This window comes from Notechis scutatus, chromosome 14, assembly GCF_049901735.1.
Source record: "Notechis scutatus isolate UNSWTSFEM ecotype Mainland chromosome 14, rNotScu1.2, whole genome shotgun sequence".
NCBI classification, from domain to species: domain Eukaryota; kingdom Metazoa; phylum Chordata; class Lepidosauria; order Squamata; family Elapidae; genus Notechis; species Notechis scutatus.
In genome coordinates this window covers 682,473-704,136 of record NC_142022.1, presented here as the reverse complement: position 1 = coordinate 704,136, position 21,664 = coordinate 682,473, and the positions used below count along the sequence as shown (strand labels likewise).

The 21,664-nt window shown below is 43.9% G+C and overlaps 1 protein-coding gene and 2 long non-coding RNA genes across 3 annotated transcripts in view; 1 reads left to right on the top strand and 2 right to left on the bottom strand.

Annotated features, from left to right (window-relative positions):
• Nucleotides 1-21,664, bottom strand: part of LOC148129481 (uncharacterized) — a 342,063-nt gene that overhangs the window by 100,605 nt on the left and 219,794 nt on the right. The window lies entirely within an intron of this gene.
• Nucleotides 169-14,227, top strand: LOC113424665 (toll-like receptor 2). Its single transcript, XM_026686477.2, has 2 exons — nucleotides 169-451; nucleotides 11,665-14,227. The coding sequence occupies exon 2, from the start codon at nucleotides 11,697-11,699 to the stop codon at nucleotides 14,208-14,210; it is 2,514 nt and encodes an 837-aa protein (XP_026542262.2). The 5' UTR covers nucleotides 169-451; nucleotides 11,665-11,696; the 3' UTR covers nucleotides 14,211-14,227.
• LOC148129484 (uncharacterized) lies at nucleotides 14,164-18,943 on the bottom strand. Its single transcript, XR_015745335.1, has 2 exons — nucleotides 18,552-18,943; nucleotides 14,164-14,318 (listed from the first exon to the last, which is right to left on the bottom strand). It is a non-coding gene; the product is annotated as an uncharacterized LOC148129484 (long non-coding RNA).

The following is a 21,664-nucleotide window of genomic DNA, read 5'->3' as shown; positions in this document are numbered from 1 at the left end:
TCTGATTGATTGAAATAGATCCCCTAACGTTGCTTTTCAACGTCCGCAACAGCGCTGAAGAAGTCAATTGGCGCGCGAGGTGGAAAAAAAGGAGCTGTCCCTTTAAGTGGAAGCCACGCCCCTTTCCTAGGAGTTTAAAAGAGCCTGGAATGCGGGAGGACGACGAGCTTTAACGCCGGGCGGGTTCGGCGCTGCTGGCAGCTTCTCTGAGGGAAAAGGGGCGGAGTCAGGGGCGGAGCCGAGGGCGCGGCGTCGCCCGTGAAGCGCAGAGCGGACAGGCCTCTCTGGCGCCGCCTAGAGGCGAGAGAAGTCGCTGCCGCTCCCAGGAAAGCAAAACTCTGCGAATCCGCCCCGGAAAAGCTATTCGAAGTGCTCGTCCCGACACGCGTTGACTGGACCCCTTTGCAGGGGTATTTCTGCGGGCGTCTGGGGCCGCGTCATGCTGAACCAGGTTAGTGGAGGACCCGGCGGCTGCATCCTGGCTAGTGGGGAGTCCTGGTTATTTATTTTATATTATATTTTCCTATTAGTATCATTTTATAAAGCCTTAGGAAGGAGACAGCTGGAATTTTGCATCCAGTTTTGGGTCCCCACGTTGCAAAAAGAGATGTTGAGACTTTGGAAAGAGTGCAGAGAAGAGCAACTAAGATGATTTAGGGAACTGGAGGCAGAAACATAGGAAGAACAGTTGCAGGTATGTCTAATTTAATGAAAAGAAGAACCAGGGGCAACGTGATAGTATTCCAGTATTTGAGGGGCTGCCACAAAGAAAAGGGGGTCAGCTTATTCTCCAAAGCACCAGAAGGCAAGACAAGAAACAAGGATTGGAAGCTAACCAAGGAGAGAAGCAACTAGAATTAAGGAGAAATTTCCTAACAGTGAGAACAATTAGCCAGTAGAACTGCTTGCCACCAGAAGTTGGTGCTGCTTCATCACTGGAGGTTTTAAAGAAGAGACTGGACAGCTACCTGTCTGGAATGGTGTATGATCTCCTGCTTGAACAGGGGTTGGACTAGAGGACCTCCAAGGTCCCTTCCAGCTTGATTCTGATTCATATGTTTAGTCAGTAAATGAGTTAAGAGTGCTGGAGTAATCAGCTCTAACTTGGTTTGCATCCCTTTTCAAGCCTTGGTTTGTTTAAACCCCCCCCCTTTTTTTTTGCACAAATCGCAGTTCAGGTGTGATAAACCAGGAACTCTCTTTTTACAAACATCGGTGGATAAGTTTTGTGAACTTTAATAAGCATGTTATGCCTTAATGCTGTGTGAGCCTCCCTTGCAGGAGAGGGGTGTGCCTTTAATGTTGTATGTGAGAATGCAGATACAGGTACGGTAGTCCTCGGCTTACGGCCAAAATGGAATCCAAAATGTCTGTTGGTAGGCTCAATGAGGTTTGGCCCATTTTACGACCTTTCTTGTCACAGTTGTTAAGTGAAACCGTGCAGTGGTTAAGTTAGTAACTTGGTTTTTAAATGAATCTGGTTTCCCCATTGACTTTGCTTGTCAGAAGGTCACAAATAATCACATTGATCAACCAACGTCATAAATATGAGTCAGTTGCATGTGACCTCAGGATGCAAACCGTCATAAATATGACCCTGCCACCATCATAAAGAGGATGGTGACCGCGGGGATGTGATCATTATGACCCACGGTCTTAAATGTGAAAAATGGTCATCAGTCACTTTTTTCAGCGGTATTGTAACTTGGAACGGTCACTAAATGAACTGCACTACCCGTATGGGGATTGAGACATGCTGATGCCATTCTGTGTCCACACAACACCCTACCTGGCTTTGCAAATAGGGTGTCCACAGCACACGTAATGCTAAAATGTGAGGATGGCATATTGGGATGGTTCACACAATGCATTTAGAAGGACAATAATTTTCCCCATCTGAGCCACAGATTACTCGGCGCCTGTTTAATCCTGCTGAGTTTGTGTTCTCAGCTGCTCTGTATTATTTTACCCTCCTAGCTTTGAGTATCCCTTTAAGCGTGTGATTTGTTTGCTTTAGATATATTATTAGTGTATTTTATGACTAGGCTGTTGCATCTACCTTTATTTAGTAGAGATAGTCCTCAGCTTACGAGGACAATTGAGCCTGGAATGTATGTTGCTAAGTGAGAAATCTGTTAAGTGAGTTTTGCCCCATTTTTCTTGCCACGTTTGCTAAGGGAATCGGTGTCGTCGTTCAATTAGAAACACAGTTGTTTAAGTGAATTCTGACTTCCTTGTTGATTTTGCTTGTCAGAAGGTCACAAAAGGGGATCACGTGACCCCCCCCCAGGGACACTGCAACCGTTGTAAATATGAATCAGTTGTCAAGCATCCCAATGTAAACCACGTGACCATGGAGATGCTGCAAAGGTCTTATGTGTGAAAAATGGTCATAAGTCACTTTTTTCAGTGGCGTCGTAATTTTGAAAGGTTGCTAAAAGAACTGTTGTCAGTAGAGGACAACCTATATCATGATATTTAAAAAAAAAATTAATGCAAGATAGTTCACAAACCTCAGAAGTCCTTTCTTTTCCCCTTGAAGGATTCTGGTTCTTTCCTGCTCGCAGTCTCAAAATGTTGAGTTATTTGACTTAACTAGGATCAGCTCACCTGGGTAAATATGCTGTGTGAATGCAGGCTCTTTAAATCAGGGGTCTCCAACCTTGGCCACTTTAAGATTTGTGGACTTCATCTCCCAGAATTCCTCAGCCAGCTTTGCTGGGAGTTGAAGTCCACAAGTCTTAAAGTGGCCAAAGTTGGAGACCCCTGATTTAAATCCACCCTCATTGTACATGCTTCGTCTGATTCTTCAGGCTGGGGAAACCCTCCCACACCACGTACCTTTTTTTTTGGGGGTGAGCTGTTCTACCTAAAGAGTGGGTTTCACCTGTGAGGAGGGGGGTGGTGGAGATTGGATGACGTGTTGCAGCAGGTGCACAGAAAGTCCGGGAAAGTAAATTTTTGGCAAGCAATTGCATTTTTTTTGGCTTGTTCCTGATTGTTCAAGCCAAGAATGTTGAAGGAGGAAACTCGATGGTTCAATGGCCATGATAAAATTTAGTGCATTCAAGATCCCTCATGCATGATTAAAGTTACTGTCATGAGCCTCTGCCCTAAACTTTCATTTTGAATCTGGGCAAAATGAAATATTAGCATATTTATATATGGTAAGAAATGTTAGCATAAATATAGGCTAATAAAAAAGGAGGGACGGGATTTGTGTGTGTGTGTGTGTGTGTGTGTGAGAGAGAGAGAGAGAGAGAGAGAGGTCAGGTATAGGTGGTCCTTGACCTACGACCACAATCGAGACCAAAATTTCTGCTGCTAAGTGAGACGTGGAGTTTTGCCCTGTTTGACGACCTTCCTTTCCATCGTTGTTAAGGGAATTGCTGCAGTTGGTAAATGAGTAACCCAGCTAAGTGAATCTGGCTTCCCCCTTGATTTTGCTCATCACAAGGTCGCAAAACCTGGTCATATGACACTGCGACCATCGTAAATAGGAACCAGGTGCCATTGATCACGTGGCCATGGGAGGGGGGGGTTGCTGCAAAGGTTGTAATTTAAAAAAAACAAAACACAAGACACATTTTTCAGTGCCATGGTAACTTTGAACGGTCACTAAATGAGCTGTTGTAAGTTGAGGACTGCCTGTAACCATTGGTCTCTTTTTAGTTGCCAGCAGAAAGTGAGTGGGGAAAGTAGGGCATTCCTTAGATGCTTCAGATAATTGCTGGGCAGCCGAAGCTGTTGGCACGCAAGATTATTACTGGAGAGCATGACTGATGGCTCTTGGCTATGGATGTGTCCCATTGGAGAATATATATCCAGGGGGTGGGGGGAAGACCAGGGTCAAGGGTGAAATGAATGATGTGTCTCAGAGTCGGCTGCACCCGGGTAACGCCGACATGGTCACTCCTAATAAATCAATTTTTTTTTTACTCTGAGAGATGCGGCTAGAGACTTACGATTTGAATAGGGGTGGATTGTTGGAGCCCTGACACCAGGACTGCTTGCATTGTATATACAGGCCGGGCAAAACCTGGCGTACCTATTTGATTTGCCAATTGTTTACAAGATAATAAGTATAAGTGTATACATAGTTGTGAATACATGAAATGGGTACATATAAGAAAAATAAAAGAAGAATAAGAGAAACAATAGGACAGGGACGGTAGGCACGTTGGTGCGCTTATGCACGCCCCTACAGACCTCTTAGGAAAGGGGTGAGGTCAATAGTAGACAGTCTAAGGTTAAAGTTTTTGGGGTTTGGGGAAAAACTACAGAGTCGGGTAGAGTATTCCAGACATTGACCACTCTATTGCTGAAGTCATATTTCCTGCAATCAAGTTTGGTGCGGTTAACTTTGAGTTTGTATCTATTGTGTGCTCTTGTGTTGTTATGGTTGAAGCTGAAGTATTCATTGACAGGTAGGACATTGCAATGTATGATTTTGTATACCATGCTTAAGTCAGACCGAAGACGGCGTAATTCAAGGTTTTCTAGTTCTAGAATTTCAAGTCTGGTGGCATAAGGTATTCTACAACGAGTAGAGGAGTGGAGAACTCTTCTTGTGAAATATTTCTGGACTTTCTCAATTGTGCTAATATCAGATACGTAGTGTGGGTTCCAGACTGATGAACTGTATTCGAGTATTGGTCTAGCAAATGTTTTGTATGCTCTGGTTAGTAGTGTGATATTACCAGAGAAAAAGCTACGAGGATTAGGTTAACAACTCTTAATGCCTTTTTGGCTATGTAGTTGCAGTGGACTCTAGCACTTAGATCATTAGAGGTGAGTATTCCAAGGTCCTTTACAGAGCTTGGATCCTCAACAAGGTCTTGACTATTCAGCTTGTATTTTATTTTCTGATTTTTTTGCCAATATGTAAGACAGAGCATTTATTTGTTGAGATTTGAAGTTGCCATTTGTTTGACCATTCTGATACATAGTCAAGATCTTTTGTAGGGTAGCAGTATTGTCTGTGGTATTGAACAGCTTTACATCATCAGCTTAAAAGAACGCAATTGCTCTTAATATGATCACAGAGGTCATTTATGTAGAGTATGAAGAGAGTTGGTCCTAGAACACTGCCTTGGGACACCACTGTTGACAGGTGCAGAATTTGATAGGATGCTCCCAATTTTGACCATTTGTTGTCTGTTTGCCAGGAATGCTTCTATCCAGTTATTCAGTTGTCCAGAGATACCATAGGATTTTATTTTTAGAGTAGTTTGTCGTGTACCACTGAATCAAAGGCTTTACAGAAGTCTATGTAGATTGCGTCTATTGCTTTGCCCTGGTCGAGTTGTGTCATCCATATGTTTTTGCAGTGTAAGAGTTGCAGATTACAGGATAGTTTTTTTCTGAAACCAAATTGTTTATTGGAGAGTAGGTTGTTTGTCTCTAAGTGGAGGATGATGGATTGGTTAATAATTGATTCCATGACTTTACAGGTGACGCAGCATAAGGAGATTGGTCTGTAATTTTCAACTAGGCTTGGGTCTCCTTTTGAAGATGGGGATGACTGTGGCTTGTGACCATAGGTTAGGCAAGGAGCTGGTCCTGAAAGATTTTTCAAAGATTATGCTTAGAGGTTTGGCTATGGCAGTGGATAGCTTTTTAAGAAGTAGGCACATATTCCATCCGGTCCAATAGATAGAGATGGTTTTAGATTGCGAGTGCTTTTTTCAACATTGTCTTCTGTAAAATCGATATGTATTAGATCATTGTTGTTATCTGTGGTACGGCTAGAAATACTGGGCATGATCCATTGCTGTTTACAAATACTGAGCCAAGAATGTGTTAAAGATGTTGGCTTTAATGGTGTCGTCACAGTAGTCTTTACCATCAGGTCCTATCAAGGGTGGGATGGACCTTGAGTCTTTAGTTTGTTGTTTACAAAATTGTAAAAAGCACGGGTGGAATTGGTGCTTAAAAGGTTTTCCTCTTGTTTAATGTGATAATTGGTGCATTCGGTCTTTATCTGGTGGCATAAATTTTTGTATCGGCTTTTGAAATTGGCAACGTGACCAGATTTGTTTTTCCGCCAGAGTGATCTCTTTGGATTGAAGTTTCCTTATTGTTATGGGTAATCTGCTTTTTTGTTTTGTTTTGGGAGTTGTTGTTGGTACATATAGTTTGATGACTCTTTTGACTTCAAGTAAAAATATGTTGTAATGGTCTTCAACAGTATTGCATCCAGCGAATAGAGATTGCCAATCAAGGGATGAGAGATCGTTGTCTATAAGATCATAGTTGCCTTTTTGAAGTTACAATTGGGGATTACATCATTGTGGTGATTTTTGTGTGGGCGTATGTTGAGACAAAAGTCAATCATATTGTGGTCACTGCTGAAAAGGGTTCTTTAGTTTGTATTCCGTAAATTAAATTCAAACTATTGCAGAAGATGAGATCGAGGCAGTTGTTTAGTCTAGTGTTGTTGGTTACTAGTTGTTCCAGTCCCAGATTTGTAATAGCATTGTAGAAGGTTGTGTGTATGATTTCAGTTGTACAATCATTTAGGGTCCAGTCAGTATGAGGTAGATTGAAATCACCAAGAAAGATAAAAGGGTACGGGCAGGATGCAGCCCATGTTAGTAATGTATTTAGCTTGTTTACATGTTCGATGTCATAACCAGGTGCTCTGTAACATAGTAAGAATCGAATTGTGATATTTAAGGATAGTTCACAGATGATGGTCTCAGGAAGAGCAAGTTCCTGGGTAACTGGATATTTTTTAGATGTAAGGACTTTTTATAGAAGATAGCAACACCACCTCCTCTACGAATTTCACGATCTGATCGGTAAACATGATAGTCTCTTACTGTGGTAATGGAGTCAGGGAGAGATGCATTGAGCCATGTTTCACAGACAAATATAATGTCGAATTTAGCCATATTTAGTAGGAGGAAAATTCAGGTATTTTATTCACGAGGCTTCTTGCATTGAGTAGTTTGCATTTAAGGCCAGCAGTAGTTGGAATTGAGGTAGTTAGGGCGTGCATGCCTAGTCTTGGGTGATGGTGGATCGGTTGAGGTAGGATTGTGGTTGAGGGTTAAAGCTGAGTTGCGGGTTGTGTGGCTTACTTTTGATACAGTCAGCATAGTAGTCAATGTACAGGTCCTTCTCTCCATTGTCTAGACGTTTTTGAGTTCAGTGCGGAGTACACGGAGCGGGCACGTTGCTGTATGGTTAGGTCAGGGTGACAACGGAGGTTCTTATGGTTGGTGTTGGTTTTGGCGAGTGAATTTATAGTGTAAATGAATTTACGTTTGCTTGCTTCATTTTTGCAAATGACCCTGCACAAGCGTGGGGCCACAGAGCCGCCTCTGTTTTTGAGCTCTCGGCCAATGCGGGAAATGTCAAGTATTTGATCAGCGGAGATGGTTGATGCTTGATAATCACTGATGATGTTTCGACAGTTGTGATGTCATCATTGTCATTGATGTCCTATAGACCAAATAAGATGGTGTTTGGACGTTCCGTTCACGCCAACAGCTTCTCTGATGAGGATTGGGATATCAATATTTGTCTGGGTTGTGTTTTTTGTGGATTGGGTTTTGGATTGGGTTGTGGTTGTTAGGTAGAGATGTGGTTTGTAGCTATTGGATGTTCAGGTTTTTGCGTTGTGTCTTTTTTTTCAAGGTTGATATTCTTTCTTTTACGGCGTCCAGGATGCTACTATGGTGTTAAGGGATGTTTCAATGGTTTGATGGCAAGAACTATTTGGGCATTTCTGCTCCAGGGACAAGACCTGTGGTGCTCCAGATATTTCTGAACTGCTTCCCGGAATCTGTCAGTCCTGCCCCAGCTGGAGCCCTAAGAAAGAAAGACCCTCGACTCCCTTTGGTGAAAGTGAGGGGTTCTTGGACTAAGGATTAGCGGTGGCAAGCAAAACAAGACCAGGGTTCCCACGCAAAAGTTTACGAACGTTGCCCCTTCATCCCGTCCCTCTCCCTTGACAGAACAGAATACAGAACAGAATAGAATAACCTTGGAGGTCTTCTAGTCCAACCCCCCCTGCTTAGGTTGGAATCCCTATACCATTTCAGACAAATGAATATCCGATCTCTTCTTAAAAACCTCCAGTGATGGAGCAACCACAACTTCTGGTGGCAAGCAGTTCCACTGATTAATTGTTCTCACCATCAGGACATTTCTTCTTAATTCCAAGTTGCTTCTCTCCTTGATTAGTTTCCATCCATTGTTTCTTGTCCTGCTTTCAGGTGCTTTGGACAAAAAAATTGACCCCTTCTTCTTTGTGGCAGCCCCTCAAATACTGGAAAAAATGCTATCGTGTCTTCTTTTCATTAAACTAGACCCACCCAATGGTGTGCCGCCTAGTTATTGTGCCTAGCTATATTGGGAACGGCTTGGATGTTTGATGCAATTCTCATTCCATCCCCAAACTTCACGGCCTTAAAGACTGGAACAGGCTGGTTTTCTCACACCTCTGGTTTCCATCAAGCCTGCCAGTTAGAAAGCACCGTTCCTCACAAACAGGAAAGATTCAGATTTAAGAGAGTTGGAAGGGACCCTATAGGTCATCTAGTCCAACCCTCCCACCCAGGCCGGAGACCCAACACTTCCCCCTCCCTCTTTCACATCTCTACCCGCATAAATGCTTAGTGCCTATTAGGAACCATGGTAGTGTAGTGGTTAGAGTGCAGTGTTGCAGGCTAATTCTCCCGACTACCAGCAGTTCGATCCTGATTGGCTCAAGGTTGACTCAGCCTTCTGTCCTTCCAAGCTTAGTAAAATGAGGACCCAGATTGTTGGGGGTAAGAGGCTGACTCTGTAAACTGGTTAGAGAGGACTGTGAAGCCCTGTGAAGCGGTATATCAGTCTAAGTGCTATTGTTATCTTCCTTCCTTCCTTCCTTCCCATTCCTTCCTTCCCATCTCCTTCCTTCCTTCCTTCCTTCCTTCCTTCCTTCCTTCCTTCCTTCCTTCCTTCCTTCCTTCCTTCCTTCTCCCTCCTCCCTCCCTCCCTCCCTCCCTCCCTCCTTCTTCCTTCCTTCCTTCCTTCCTTCCTTCCTTCCTTCCTTCCTTCCTTCCTTCCTTCCTTCCTTCTCCCTCCCTCCCTCCCTCCCCTCCCTCCCTCCCTCCCTCCCTCCCTTCCCAATGATTAGAATGCAATATTGCAGGCTAATTCTGCCGACTGCCAGGAGTTTGAATCCCACCAGGCTCAAGATTGACTCAGCCTTCCATCCTTCCAAGGTGAATAAAAGGAGGACCCAGATTGTTGGGGGGCAAGAGGCTGACTCTGTAAACCGCTTAGAGAGGGCTGGAAAGCAGTGTGAAGTGGTATATAAGTCTAAATGCTATTGTTACAGTTGTGCTATTTCCTCTCCTCCCGCCCCTCCAATAGATGATGGATGCCAGGATGCCAGCAAGGTGCCAAGCCAAAAATGCCCGACCTTGACAGGACCTTTCACCGTTGGTTTCGGAGTTCCTGGAGCTGAGGCAAGCTCAGTTATCTCGTATTGTTCAGTGCCTGAAAGATTGCTCAGGCCTTGGAAGCAAATCTCGTCCCTCCTGCTGTAAACATAATCTTGGCTTTATCAGTCATTGCAAACAAGCAGGGATAAACTTTGCCCCTTTGCGGACAGGCCAGTCTGTGGAGTTTCTCTTGGGACTCTCCTGCCAGGGCAGAGCAGCTCACGACAAAAGAGCAGGAGTAGAGTAGGAGTAGAATTATAGAATAGAAATAGGAATAGAATAGAATTATAGAATGGAACAGAATAGAACAGAATATTATTATGGAATAGAATATTATTATAGAATGGAACAGAATTATAGAATGGAATAGAATAGAATTATTTATGGGCCAAGTGTGACTGGACACACAAGGAATTTGTTTCTGGTGCAGACGTTCAGAGTGTACATACAACAACAGACTGATAAACCATGATCATAATTGTGAAATACAATTACCATAAATCATAAGATACAACACAATCGTAGGACGCTATATAAACAATCAACATGAATCATACTAGGATACTTAAATAGTCAATATAAATCATAAGATACAAGCAACAAAGCTACAGTCATAAGATGATAAGGAAATAGGTGAGAGGAAAGATGGGATGGATAATACCAGTAGTAATACAGCCCTACTAAGTGGTTTGACAGTGTTGGGGGAATTAGTTGTGCAGCAGAGTGATAGCATGGCGGGGAGGGGAAACTGACCTTGTGGTCTATTTAATAATTTAACAGATTAACAGGGTTGGACGGGACTTTGTAGGTCATCTAGTCCAACCCCCACCCAAGCAGGAGACCCCACACCATTTGTTTTGGCGTGCAATGCACTGTAGCACCATTTTGAGGGAAGGCGTTGAAACAGTTTACACCCAGGATGAGAGGGGTCTGTAGATATTTTCTCAGCCCCCTTTCTGGCTAGTGCAGTATTCAGGTCCTCCATGGAAGGCAGGCTGGGTGCAATTGCTTCTTTCTGCAGTCCTGACTATCCGTCAAAGCCAAACCAGAGGGTTACAGAGGAGCAAATGAGAGAGTCAATCATTCCTCTGTAGAACTGGATTAGCAGCTATCTGAGTTGGCACAAAATTGCCTTTTTAGCAGGGGGCTGCCATGGCAGCCGGATCAAGGGCCCTTTTTTCTAGCTCATAAACAGACCAGCTTGGCGTTTGCCAGGTTACGTCTATCCTTGTCACAAAGGTGTATGCCAAGCTGCCTCTTCTTGCGTTTTGTTTTGTATCCTGGGTTGTTACAAGAAAAGTGAATGCCTCAAGCTTTGCGGGGCTTAAGGGACCCATTCCCCCCTTTTAAAGCCTTCCCCCATCTCAAAATGACCCAGACTCGAGGTTCTGACAGTTCTGTGAAAAGCATTGGCTACCCTACTGTTCCTTAACAATCAGGGTTATCCTTTACTAGCTCGATACCCGTGCTTCGCTACGAAGCTATGTGTTCGGGCTTAGTTTTTGGGGAGGAAAATAAGGGGGGGTGGAATTCTGCCTCTGCCTACCAGCATCCATCGGTATTCATCTGGCTAGTGTCCTGTCAGTGTGTGAGGGAGTTGAGGGCTGTTTGGAAACTGAAACAGTATTTGTGTGAGCAAGAAGGAGACAGCAAGGAGCCTGGGCGTGGCTTAGCTCAACTGTTCTATACTGAAACTGCTTGGTGCTGTGAAATTGAAACCGAAACTCCTCTTCTCTGCTTGTGTTTTGCATTTGGAAGACATTTCTTTCCAGGTGGGGAGGGGGAGTAGAACACCTTAGCATCAGAGCCTGTTAATAATAATAATATAGGAAATTCTAAGGCTCTGATGGTCATTTCGAAAAATATTTTCTTAGTGAGCACCTAGAAGCCAAGAGGAACCTATGTGCCAGATTTCAAGTTTATAGGTTTTACGGTTCTGGAGATTTTCTGATGATGCATGAGTGGTATTTTAGATAGATAGATAGATAGATAGATAGATAGATAGATAGATAGATAGATAGATAGATAGATAGATAGATAGATAGATAGATAGATAGATAGATAGATAGATAGATAGATAAAATAATAGAATAGATAGAAGATAGATTTCCACTGAATGTAATCAAGATTGTGAGAGAAAGATGGAAGGGAAGACATTTTTTTTTTCCTCCCTGGGGAAAATCCGAATTGACTGCCATCCATTTTATTTTTCTTCCCTGCCCAGGAAAGAAGAGTTGGAAAATGTGAAGAACTGGTATGGGACCATCGCCATCGGCTGGCCTCTTCCTGGTTCTGTGCGTGGCATTCCTGGCTTGGGCCCAGAGTCCTGTGACGTCTCCTTGCCAGTTAGTCTCTAACACCGTCGCTCCTTGCCGAGGCCAAAAGCTGCTCCAAGTCCCTCAGGACCTTCCCAGCACCCTGGAGAAGCTGGACCTCTCCTACAACAAGATCGAACAGATCGGCTCGGCGGACTTCTCGTCCTTGACTCGGCTGAAAGAGTTAGATCTCGGTTACAACCACATCTTCTCGATCGCCAACGACTCCTTCGCGTCCAACCTCCTTTTGGAGAAGTTGAGTCTCTTCAACAACTCCTTGGGAGAAATCCCGTCTGTGGCTTTGAGGCCTTTGAAGCAGCTGACTGCCTTGTCGATCTCAAACAACCTCTATCCTCGCTCGAGGCTGGACGAGGTGTTCAGCTCCCTGGAGAACCTCCAAGAGTTCTCCCTGGGCGGCCCTGTTGTTTACACGGTGGGCAGTGAAGACTTTGTTCCTCTGAAGGACATTCCGTTGAAGAAGTTTTTCCTCAAAACTGCTTCCAGTTTGACGGAGTATCAAGAAGGGGCCTTCTCTAAGCTCAACACCACCGAATTGTGGTGCGACGTGGCGCTGGACAGAAACCCGGGGGCCCTGCCTCTTATGCTCCGTGACTTGAAAGGGAAGCAGCTCCATTATCTCCGTTTCCGTAACCTCTTCGAGTTCACCTACTACACCGATTCCGTAGACCTCTTCGCTGGCTTGGCTGAGGTCCATGTGGAAGAGCTGGTCTTCTACAGGGGGAAATTCAACGAGAACCTGCTGCGTTTGGTCCTCTTAAATGTCCAGAAGTCTCACGTGCGAGACCTCTCCTTCATTGCTATCGATTTCGCCCGGTCTCCCGAGTGGAAGCTTCCAGAAGCTGGCATCGCCAACCTGACCCTCCGCCGTTTGTTGCTGAAGGACATCAGTAACCCCGATATTTTGCGTTTTGACTGGACTTTTACCTGGTTTGCCGGGGTAACCTACCTTTCTATCCTCAATGTCAACTTTAACTTTGTGCCCTGTGACGCCTGGGGGGAAATGAAGAACGTGGAGGTTCTAGATGTTTCTAATAACCGCTTGTTAGACGGATACATTTACAACGAAGGCTGTTTATATCAAGGAATCATGCCCAGCCTGGAGCACTTCAATCTTAGCAACAACGATTTAACCGACCTGAGCACAGTCTCCAAGCTGACATTCAACTGGCCCCAACTATCTAAGCTAGATCTAAGCCACAATCAAATCAGGAACTGTAAGGAATTGCCGTGTGGTTGGAGCCCCAGTCTTGTTTGGTTGGACTTGGCTTACAACGTAGTCACAATGGGGATCTTCCAGTGCCTTCCCACCCAGTTGCAGTTCCTGGATTTGTCCTACTCTCAGTTGGAACGCCTTGAGATGGCGTACTTTGAGGTCACCGTGGACCTCCAAGAGCTGCGCCTGAGTGGGAACAAGATCAAGTTTATCCCGACCGAATGGAGATGCCCGAATCTCCGGGTTTTGGCCATCGACGGCAACTCCTTCGGTGTCATCGGCAAAGGCTCCTTTGTGAATATGCCACAGCTCACGCAGCTAAAAGCGGGGAACAACCCTTACCATTGTGTCTGCGACCTCTATGGCTTCCTTCAAGAGACCCTGAAGAATGGCAAGTTGCAGATTGTGGACTGGCCCAGCGGGTGGACCTGTTATCATCCCGAGCCCCTGCTCGACACGGCGGTGATTGCTTACACCCCGAGGCTGACCCAGTGTAGTGTCATGGTGGTGGTAGCCATTGCTGTCTCCATCACAGCCGCTGTGGTGATCGCCGTCATGGTTTTGTGTTGGCGGTTCAACGTACCCTGGTATCTCAAGGCCACCCTCCAAGTCGTGCGCTCCAAATATCGGTCCGGCCGCTCCCAACCGTTGCGCGACTTCGCCTACCATGCTTTCATCTCTTACAGCTGCTCCGACGCAGACTGGGTCAGGCGGGAACTGCTCCAGAGGCTGGAGGCCTCGACCCCGCCGTACCGCATCTGCATTCACGAGCGGGATTTCACGCCCGGCCGCTGGATCATCGACAATATCATTGAGAACATTGAAAATAGCCACAAAATCATTTTTGTGCTTTCGCGCAGCTTTGTTGACAGCGACTGGTGCAATTATGAGCTCTACTTCGCTCACCAGCGGGCGGTGGGGATGAACTTCGAGGACGTGGTTTTGGTGGTGAAGGAAGCCATCGACCCGCAAGCGCTGCCCAACAAGTTTTGCCGACTGAGGAAGATGCTGAGCAAAAGGACTTACTTAGAGTGGCCTTCAGAGCCCGGGCGCCAGGCCTTCTTCTGGGTGCAGCTGACGTCCGCCCTGGGGAAGGCTGAGGTAATCAAGAAGGACCCAAAGGAGGATCCAGGCGACGTTGCTTGCAGGAAAAGCAACATGGCTGACAACTGCCTCGAAATGGATACTGTGGCTGATGCAGATGGTGTTCCAGCATGTTAAATAGGACTGAGTTTAAGCCAAGAGAGACCTCAGAGTTTAATTAGTGATTTGTTTGATCATGGTTTATTCAGGAAGCTGCAATGGCTGGATTCACAGATGATGCTCAAGCTGTAAACCATGGTGTGGGAATAAAACTTTGGCTTGGGTATTGAGTAATGATTAGTCTAAGACCTTATACATACATGTCTGCCTAAAGGTCACTGAGATAAAGCAAGGAAATTAAAAGCAAACACTAGAAACAATTAAGCAGCTCAGACAACTGTAAACAAGTCTGTGTACTATATCTAATTATTGTAATCCACAATGTGAATGCTTACTATGTACTAAAATCTCAATAAAAGGGAGCACTGGAATTTACTCTAGACTCCCATCCCAAGTACACACGCTTGTGTCTCATTCTTTCCATGGGAGACCACCACAAGTGGTGACCCCGGCGTGATCCACTGCAGGTGGTACGTGTCCAGACCTCCGTGTTTCCTCGCCTGGAATAGGTAAAGTACGTACTTAACTATTGCTGGACAATAGGATTTTTTTCAGGGAACATGGGGGGAAAACTTTCTCAGCCACAGGAACGGCATGTCAGTGAGCTGCTGAAGTTAGTCAGGACAAACTTCTTAATCTTTAAACCCTCTGGGGGGGAGCAAATAGTTCTTTCAAAAGGTAATGTGAAACAACTGCTGCAAGAGATCTGGCAGCAATGCCCCTGGTACTCAGAGAGAGGCTCTTTAAAGTTAGACACATGGAGGAAAATTGGAACTATCCTTCATGAAGAGCCACGGGCAACAGCTGAAATTTTGATATATTGGAAGGCTGTTATGACTGCTTTAGAGACCCAGCAACAACCTCTTTTAAAAACTTTAGTAGAACCTCCTCCTTATAAAGGAGTTGTGTTGCACCCACCAATCCCAAAACTGGAGTATGTTTTCACACCCCCAACAGCGCCTACTCCAGTGGATGATAAAATCCAACCAAAAATGGGAAAAGTTCAAGCAATGATGCATCAGGCTTTCAATGAGGGGAAATTAGAGCCTGATGAGATTCCCCAGATGAATATGTTTCCAGTTAATAGGCAAGTGGATGCTCAAGGCAATCTGCAGACTGAATGGGTTCCGATTCCTTTGGCAGTACTTAGGGAAATTAAGAAAGCAGTTAAAGATGATGGTATTCAAAGTCCCTTTACAAAGGGTCTCCTGACAAGTTTGGCTACCTCACGCATGATTCCTAGTGACTGGAAAGATTTATTGAGAATGATATTGAGCTCTACTCAGTATGTGGTTTTTGATTCAGAATATCAAAGGGAAGCTGTCACTAGGGGAAGGAATTGGGGGGGGCTGTATACGCCAGACCAAATCTATGGGGCAGGCTTGTTTGAATCCACTGCTGATCAAGCTGCTAATTTGCCTGATCACGTATTTCCAGTGGTTACGGCAGCTGTCCTTGGGGCGTTGTCCCGCATCCAGGATGTGGGAACCCCGGCACGGTCTTTTTCTCAAATTAAGCAAACAGCATCTGAGTCTTACAACGATTTTGTGGAAAGGCTACAATTGGCAATTACCCGGCAAATTTCTAATGAGGAAGCTGCAAAAGAACTTTTGCTGAAATTGGCAGTTGAAAATGCAAACGCTGACTGCAAGCGTATCTTACAGCCTTTGGTGGCTAGAGGTGAGGTTACTCTGGCTGATCTGTTAAAGGCATGTGCAGTGGTGGGTTCTCAGGCTTACAACATGGAGACTTTGGCTATGGCATTACAAAAAGGGATGAAACCTACAGGGAATTGTTTTAATTGTGGGAAGCCTGGCCATTTTAAAGCCCAGTGCCGATCACCTGGGGGGGGGAATGGCATTTAACAAAATCAAAAATAGGGACGTTCGCCCGAAATCGGTCTGTCCAAAATGCAAAAAAAGGGTTTCATTGGGCAAATCAATGTCGCTCTGATCAGAACCAAAATCCGGGAAACTAAATTTGGGGCATGCAGCTAGCCCCGGTCCCAAGGCTGTCACAAAAGCATCGCCTGCAATTACTGGGAGTGCAGGTTTAAGTTTAAAAATGTTGAACTCGATGTGACTTTTCCTAATCAAGTGTACATTGAGGACACTCATTTGCATGGGCCACTGCCAGAAAAAACAGTGGGATTGGTACTTCCCAGGTCTTCTGCATCAGAAAAAGGGTTTTTTGTTATTCCAGGGGTTATTGATCAAGATTATAAAGGGGTTATTAAGGTACAATTATACACTGATACTCCTAAATCATTAATGGCTGGTGACTCTATTGCCCAGTTATTATTGCTTCCATACATTCCTATGAATCCTTTAATTGGGATCCCACGAACTGGCGGTTTTGGGTCCACTGAAATGGCCAGTTCTCCAGTTGCTGCAGAATTGCTAGCGCTGAAAAAAAAATTGACTACAGACCAACCTAAAATGACAATTGAAATTCAAGAAAAATCATTTTCTGGCCTTATAGATTCCGGAGCAGATGTCTCTGTGATACGCCAAAAGGAATGGCCAAATGAATGGGCGCTTGAGGACTCTCCGGCTGTTCGTGGAGTGGGTGGTATGCAGATCCAACGTGGAGAGGACCTGTCCCGCTGATAACTTGGGGCCGAGGATACGCTGCTGTTGAAGATGAGGGGACAGTTGTTTGGGTTCCTGCTCGCTGTGTGCGTCCTTATCATCAGCCAAAGGGGCAAAGGGATGGATTTGGGGGAATGGAAAAGAAACACGTTGATCCAGGACATGGGGAAGCTAGCAAACCTTCATAATAAAACTGATTGATGGGTATGTATGCACATGCCAACTCACAAAACATCAGGGCTTCCAATGGTTGCAGTACCTCTGGCCGAAGGTGACTGGTATAAGGGACAATGCTATGGTTGTTCGGGGACGTGGTCTAGCAGTTGGACTACAAGTAACATAACTACCTTACACCTTGGAAGTCGGATCCAAGAGGTGGCGGGTATCTGTTGGACCCACAATGAGACGGTAGAGAATATGACTTACTTTTGGGGACATATCCGTTTTGCAACAAAACAATTGTTATTAGCAATGGAAGTCGGGTTTATCCGGATGACATGAAAACTAAAAATCTCACTTACTTTGTGCATAACATCACTAAATTTGCTATCACATCTTTGATCAATGAAAATGGGTGTCCATATATTCCTGCCACATGTTGTCCCACCAAGCCAGCAGAAAACCAGTTGCCTAAATGTGCGGATGGGAAATACGCACCATCGTCCACTATGTTAATGGAATCCTTTGCAAAACTAATCTATGCTGAGCCAAATAAGGTTGGTCATCTCCTGGGAGCAAATGTATGGTTTCTGTGTGGACGGATGGCCTATGATCGCATGCCAGCACGATGGAAAGGGGTCTGCACCTTTGGGAAAGTAATCCCATCTCATTTCATTCAAAAATCTTTGGGGACTGCTCATATCCGCAATGCGCGTTCTGCAACGGAAGTAAACTCTGTTTTGGCTCATGACTACTGGACACAGATATCAAGGGGAGTTATTCCTCCTTTAGGAGTCATGATGAACTATAGAGATTTGCATTGTTTAAACAATTGGACAGTTACTATGTTTAAAGACACCATAAAAACGCTAAGGCTGCTTGAAGAAGAGCAAGGCAAAATTCTTGACTTTGTCCTGCAAACCAGATATGCGGTGGATACTATTCTGGCTGCGCAAGGGGGAGTTTGCACTGTGATTCATATGCATTGTTGCATGTATATCTCTGATTATTCTCCAAACATTACAGCTACTATACAGCATATGGAACAAACCCTGGAAGAGAATCCATTACAATCGGAGGGTGAGGGACTGGACGTGTGGTCTACACTTTGGTCCTGGTTGCCAGATGGTTCATGGATTCGTCACCTAATTGTTGGAGTGATATTGCTTATTATATTTTCTCTTTGTGCATGCTGTATTATCCAATGTCTCCCTGGACTTTTAGGAATGTGTCGGGTGAAGCCTACGGAAGGAGAATTGCAGATGGCGAAAAGCTACCGAGGCATCCGCGATCATCAAAAAACTAAAACAGGGGAGATGTGGGAATAAAACTTTGACTTGGGTATTGAGTAATTATTAGTCTAAGACCTTATACATACATGTCTGCCTAAAGGTCACTGAGATAAAGCAAGGAAATTAAAAGCAAACACTAGAAACAATTAAGCAGCTCAGACAACTGTAAACAAGTCTGTGTACTATATCTAATTATTGTAATCCACAATGTGAATGCTTACTATGTACTAAAATCTCAATAAAAGGGAGCACTGGAATTTGCTCTAGACTCCCATCCCGAGTACACACACTTGTGTCTCATTCTTTCCATGGGAGACCACCACACCATGGTTTGTGAATTGCTATGACTGAGTTCTCACAGCGTGCCAAAAATGCCTACAGGATGGGCTTCTCTTTCTGTTTGAATCTTGGCTAAGACTTGTTTAGTTTAGGGTTCAATATGTTGTCCACAATACTCAAACTGATTTAATTTAGACCCAAGTTAAGCGTGTTGTGTAGAACCTTCCTGTCAGTATCATTCTACAAAGGGGGAATTCCAGTCATCTTACTGTTTCTTGGGTTTCCGTTCCCATGTCCTCAGGGTTAACCAAATTACAGAAGAAAGGGGCCTTGGAGGTCATCTAGTCCAAATTAGGGGACTGGAGGCTAAAACATACGATGGACGGTTGCAGGAACTGGGCCTGGCTAGTCTAGGGAAGAGAAGGACCAGGGGAGACATGATGGCAGCCTTCCAATATTTGAGGGGCTGCCACAGAGGGGAGGAAGGGGTCAAGCTATTTTCCAAGAAAGAAAGAAAGAAAGAAAGAAAGAAAGAAAGAAAGAAAGAAAGAAAAAAGAAAGAAAGAAAGAAAAGAGAGAGAGACGAGAGAGACGAGAGAAAGAGGAAGGAAGGAAGGAAGGAAAGAAAGACATCTGAGCAAACCATGGATGGACAGAAGACATGCCTAGTTTAAGGAAAAGAAGGATGATGTGACATGATAGCAGTCTTCCAATATCTCAGGACTTGCCACAAAGAAGAGATGTGAAAAAGATGTTGAGACTCTAGAAAAAGTACAGAGAAGGGCAACCAGGATGATTTAGGGGCTGGAGGCTGGAACATACAAGGAATGGTTGCAGAAACTGGGCTTGGCTAGTCCAGGGGAGACAGGAGAGCAGCTTTCAATATTTCAGGGGCTGCCACAGAGGAGAGGAGGGGGTCAAGCTGTTTTCTAAAGCACCTAAAGGCCAGACAAGGAACAATGGATGATCAAGGAGAGATTCAACCTGGAAATAGGGAGAAATTTCCTGACAGTGAGAACAAGCCACAAAGGAACAAGTTGCCTTCAGAAGTTGTGGGAGCTTCATCACTGGAAGCTTTCAAGAATGGACTGCCCTCTCTTCCGGTTTGCAGGGCTTCGGCGGCAGGCAGGAATCCGCGATTGTGCGCGGTTTCTGCCTGGGCTCGCCGCTGGAGTGCCCCGAGCCAGCTGGCTTCGGAGCTAAGCCACCCCATAGAGGTGGTGAAGACGGGGGAGACCCAGCAGGGTCGAGGGGAGCCGCACCCCTCCTCCTCAGCTGGCTAAACTCCCTTTCCCGAAGGCGGTAAGAGCGGCGGTCAGAAATGGCCGCCTCAAAGAAGCACTCAGCCGGAAAAGAAAGTGCAGGAGGAAGTTAAGAAGTGAAAGTTTTGGCTGACCGGGACAAAAAGTAACAACTAAGGTACCCTGGAATTTAAATTTTGCAAAAGATACATCGCTCCCAAAGAAGAGTCGGAAGCAGCGAACGAAAGTGAAAAGGGAAGTTTTTTTCCCTTCACTCTCCTTCCTCACGCTGACAATGAGAAGATCTGAATAAAGAAATCGGAAAAATCCGCTTTGGCACCAACAGGTAACTAAACTGGAAATATAATTAAATGCCAAAGAAACAATAAAGATTTCTGAACACTAAAAAATCCTTTTTTTTGCTATAAGTGGGAAGGGAGAGGAAAAGAATAAGGGCAGGACTTGGAAGGAGGAGACTGCTTGGAATTCAAAAGAATTTAAAGTTAAATCTTAACAAGACTTCTAAAGGATACATTTTAATTGGAACTTTGCAACTAAATAGTAACCCTAAGAAGAGAAAGTGAAAAAAGGAGAAAGTGTTAAAAGAAACAGCTTGTGTGTATTTGGATTGTTTGGTGACTTTGGGACTTTTGGAAATCATATTTGAATGACTAAAAACAATTGGGTGGTTGTTTAAAAAAAACTCTACAAAGGCATCACCTCTGGATGAACTGAAAATCGAATTTAAAAAAATATAAAGAGGAGGAACAAGAAGGGAAGGGCTCCTTTGGTTCCATTTTTCAATTCTTAGAAATGGCGATTGGTGTCTACAAGAAACAACAAGAAAAGACTGTGCAACAAGAAGATTGGGACAAAGAAGAAGCCATTTTTAATGAACAAGTAATTCTATCTGGGGGAGAAAAGGGAAAGGGGGGGGGAAGAGAATGGAGAATCTAAGACCTAAAAAAACAGCCAAAAAAGGGAAAAATAATGTGAAAAGGGGATATAATGTTGGAAAGCAACAGAAAAGGGGAATACAGAAGAGGGAAATGGAGGTGGAGAGACAGGGGGTTAAAAAGGGGAGAGAGAAGAAAGGGAAGAAGGAAGGGAAGAGAAGTTACAAAGTTCTGGAGCAAGATGTAAAGAATCAGGATTTATTCAGAGATAGTGGGTGAAAATTTAACTGAAAAAGGGATTCTGTAAAGGTACATAAGATTGTATTGTTATATTTGTAATAGAAATAATGTTAGAAAATTGGAAACAACATATGATTAAAAAGTGGAATAAAATAGTTAATGTAATTTAGTGAAACTTTTGTGAACAAAATAAATGAAATGAAATAAATGAGAGAATTGAACTAGGAAGGAATGGGAACATTTTAACTACTCAACGTTTTATAAAATATAAGTGAAGTGGGAGGGAAGTAATTATGGAAAGTTTATAAGTGTTTCCATAGAAGTATGATACTTATTTGAAAAGTAATGTGTAAAATGTTCAAGATTTAAATGAATATTAATATTAATGATAGAATTGAATTGGTATGGATTGTTGTTTTAATTATGTTATATATTTATAATTTTTTCTTTTTTTAAAATACATTGTGTAGTTTTAGAATGTACCAAGCAGAATCCGAATGGAAGTTATGTATTATATTAAGTGTTATAATTTTAGGGGAAAGATATAAAGGCATCATACTCCAATCAGTGATTACAGGAGAAATTTTGTTTAATGAGTAAAGATAATAGACAGCTGAAACAGGACAGACAAAGAATATAAGTATGATGATTTGAATTGAGATGAAATAAATAAAATAAAATTAAGAAAGTTGAAAGAGGAGAGAAGTTATATAGAAAATGTAGAATGGTAATAAGATATGGAATGGAATATAAAAATGAGCATGAACTTGAATT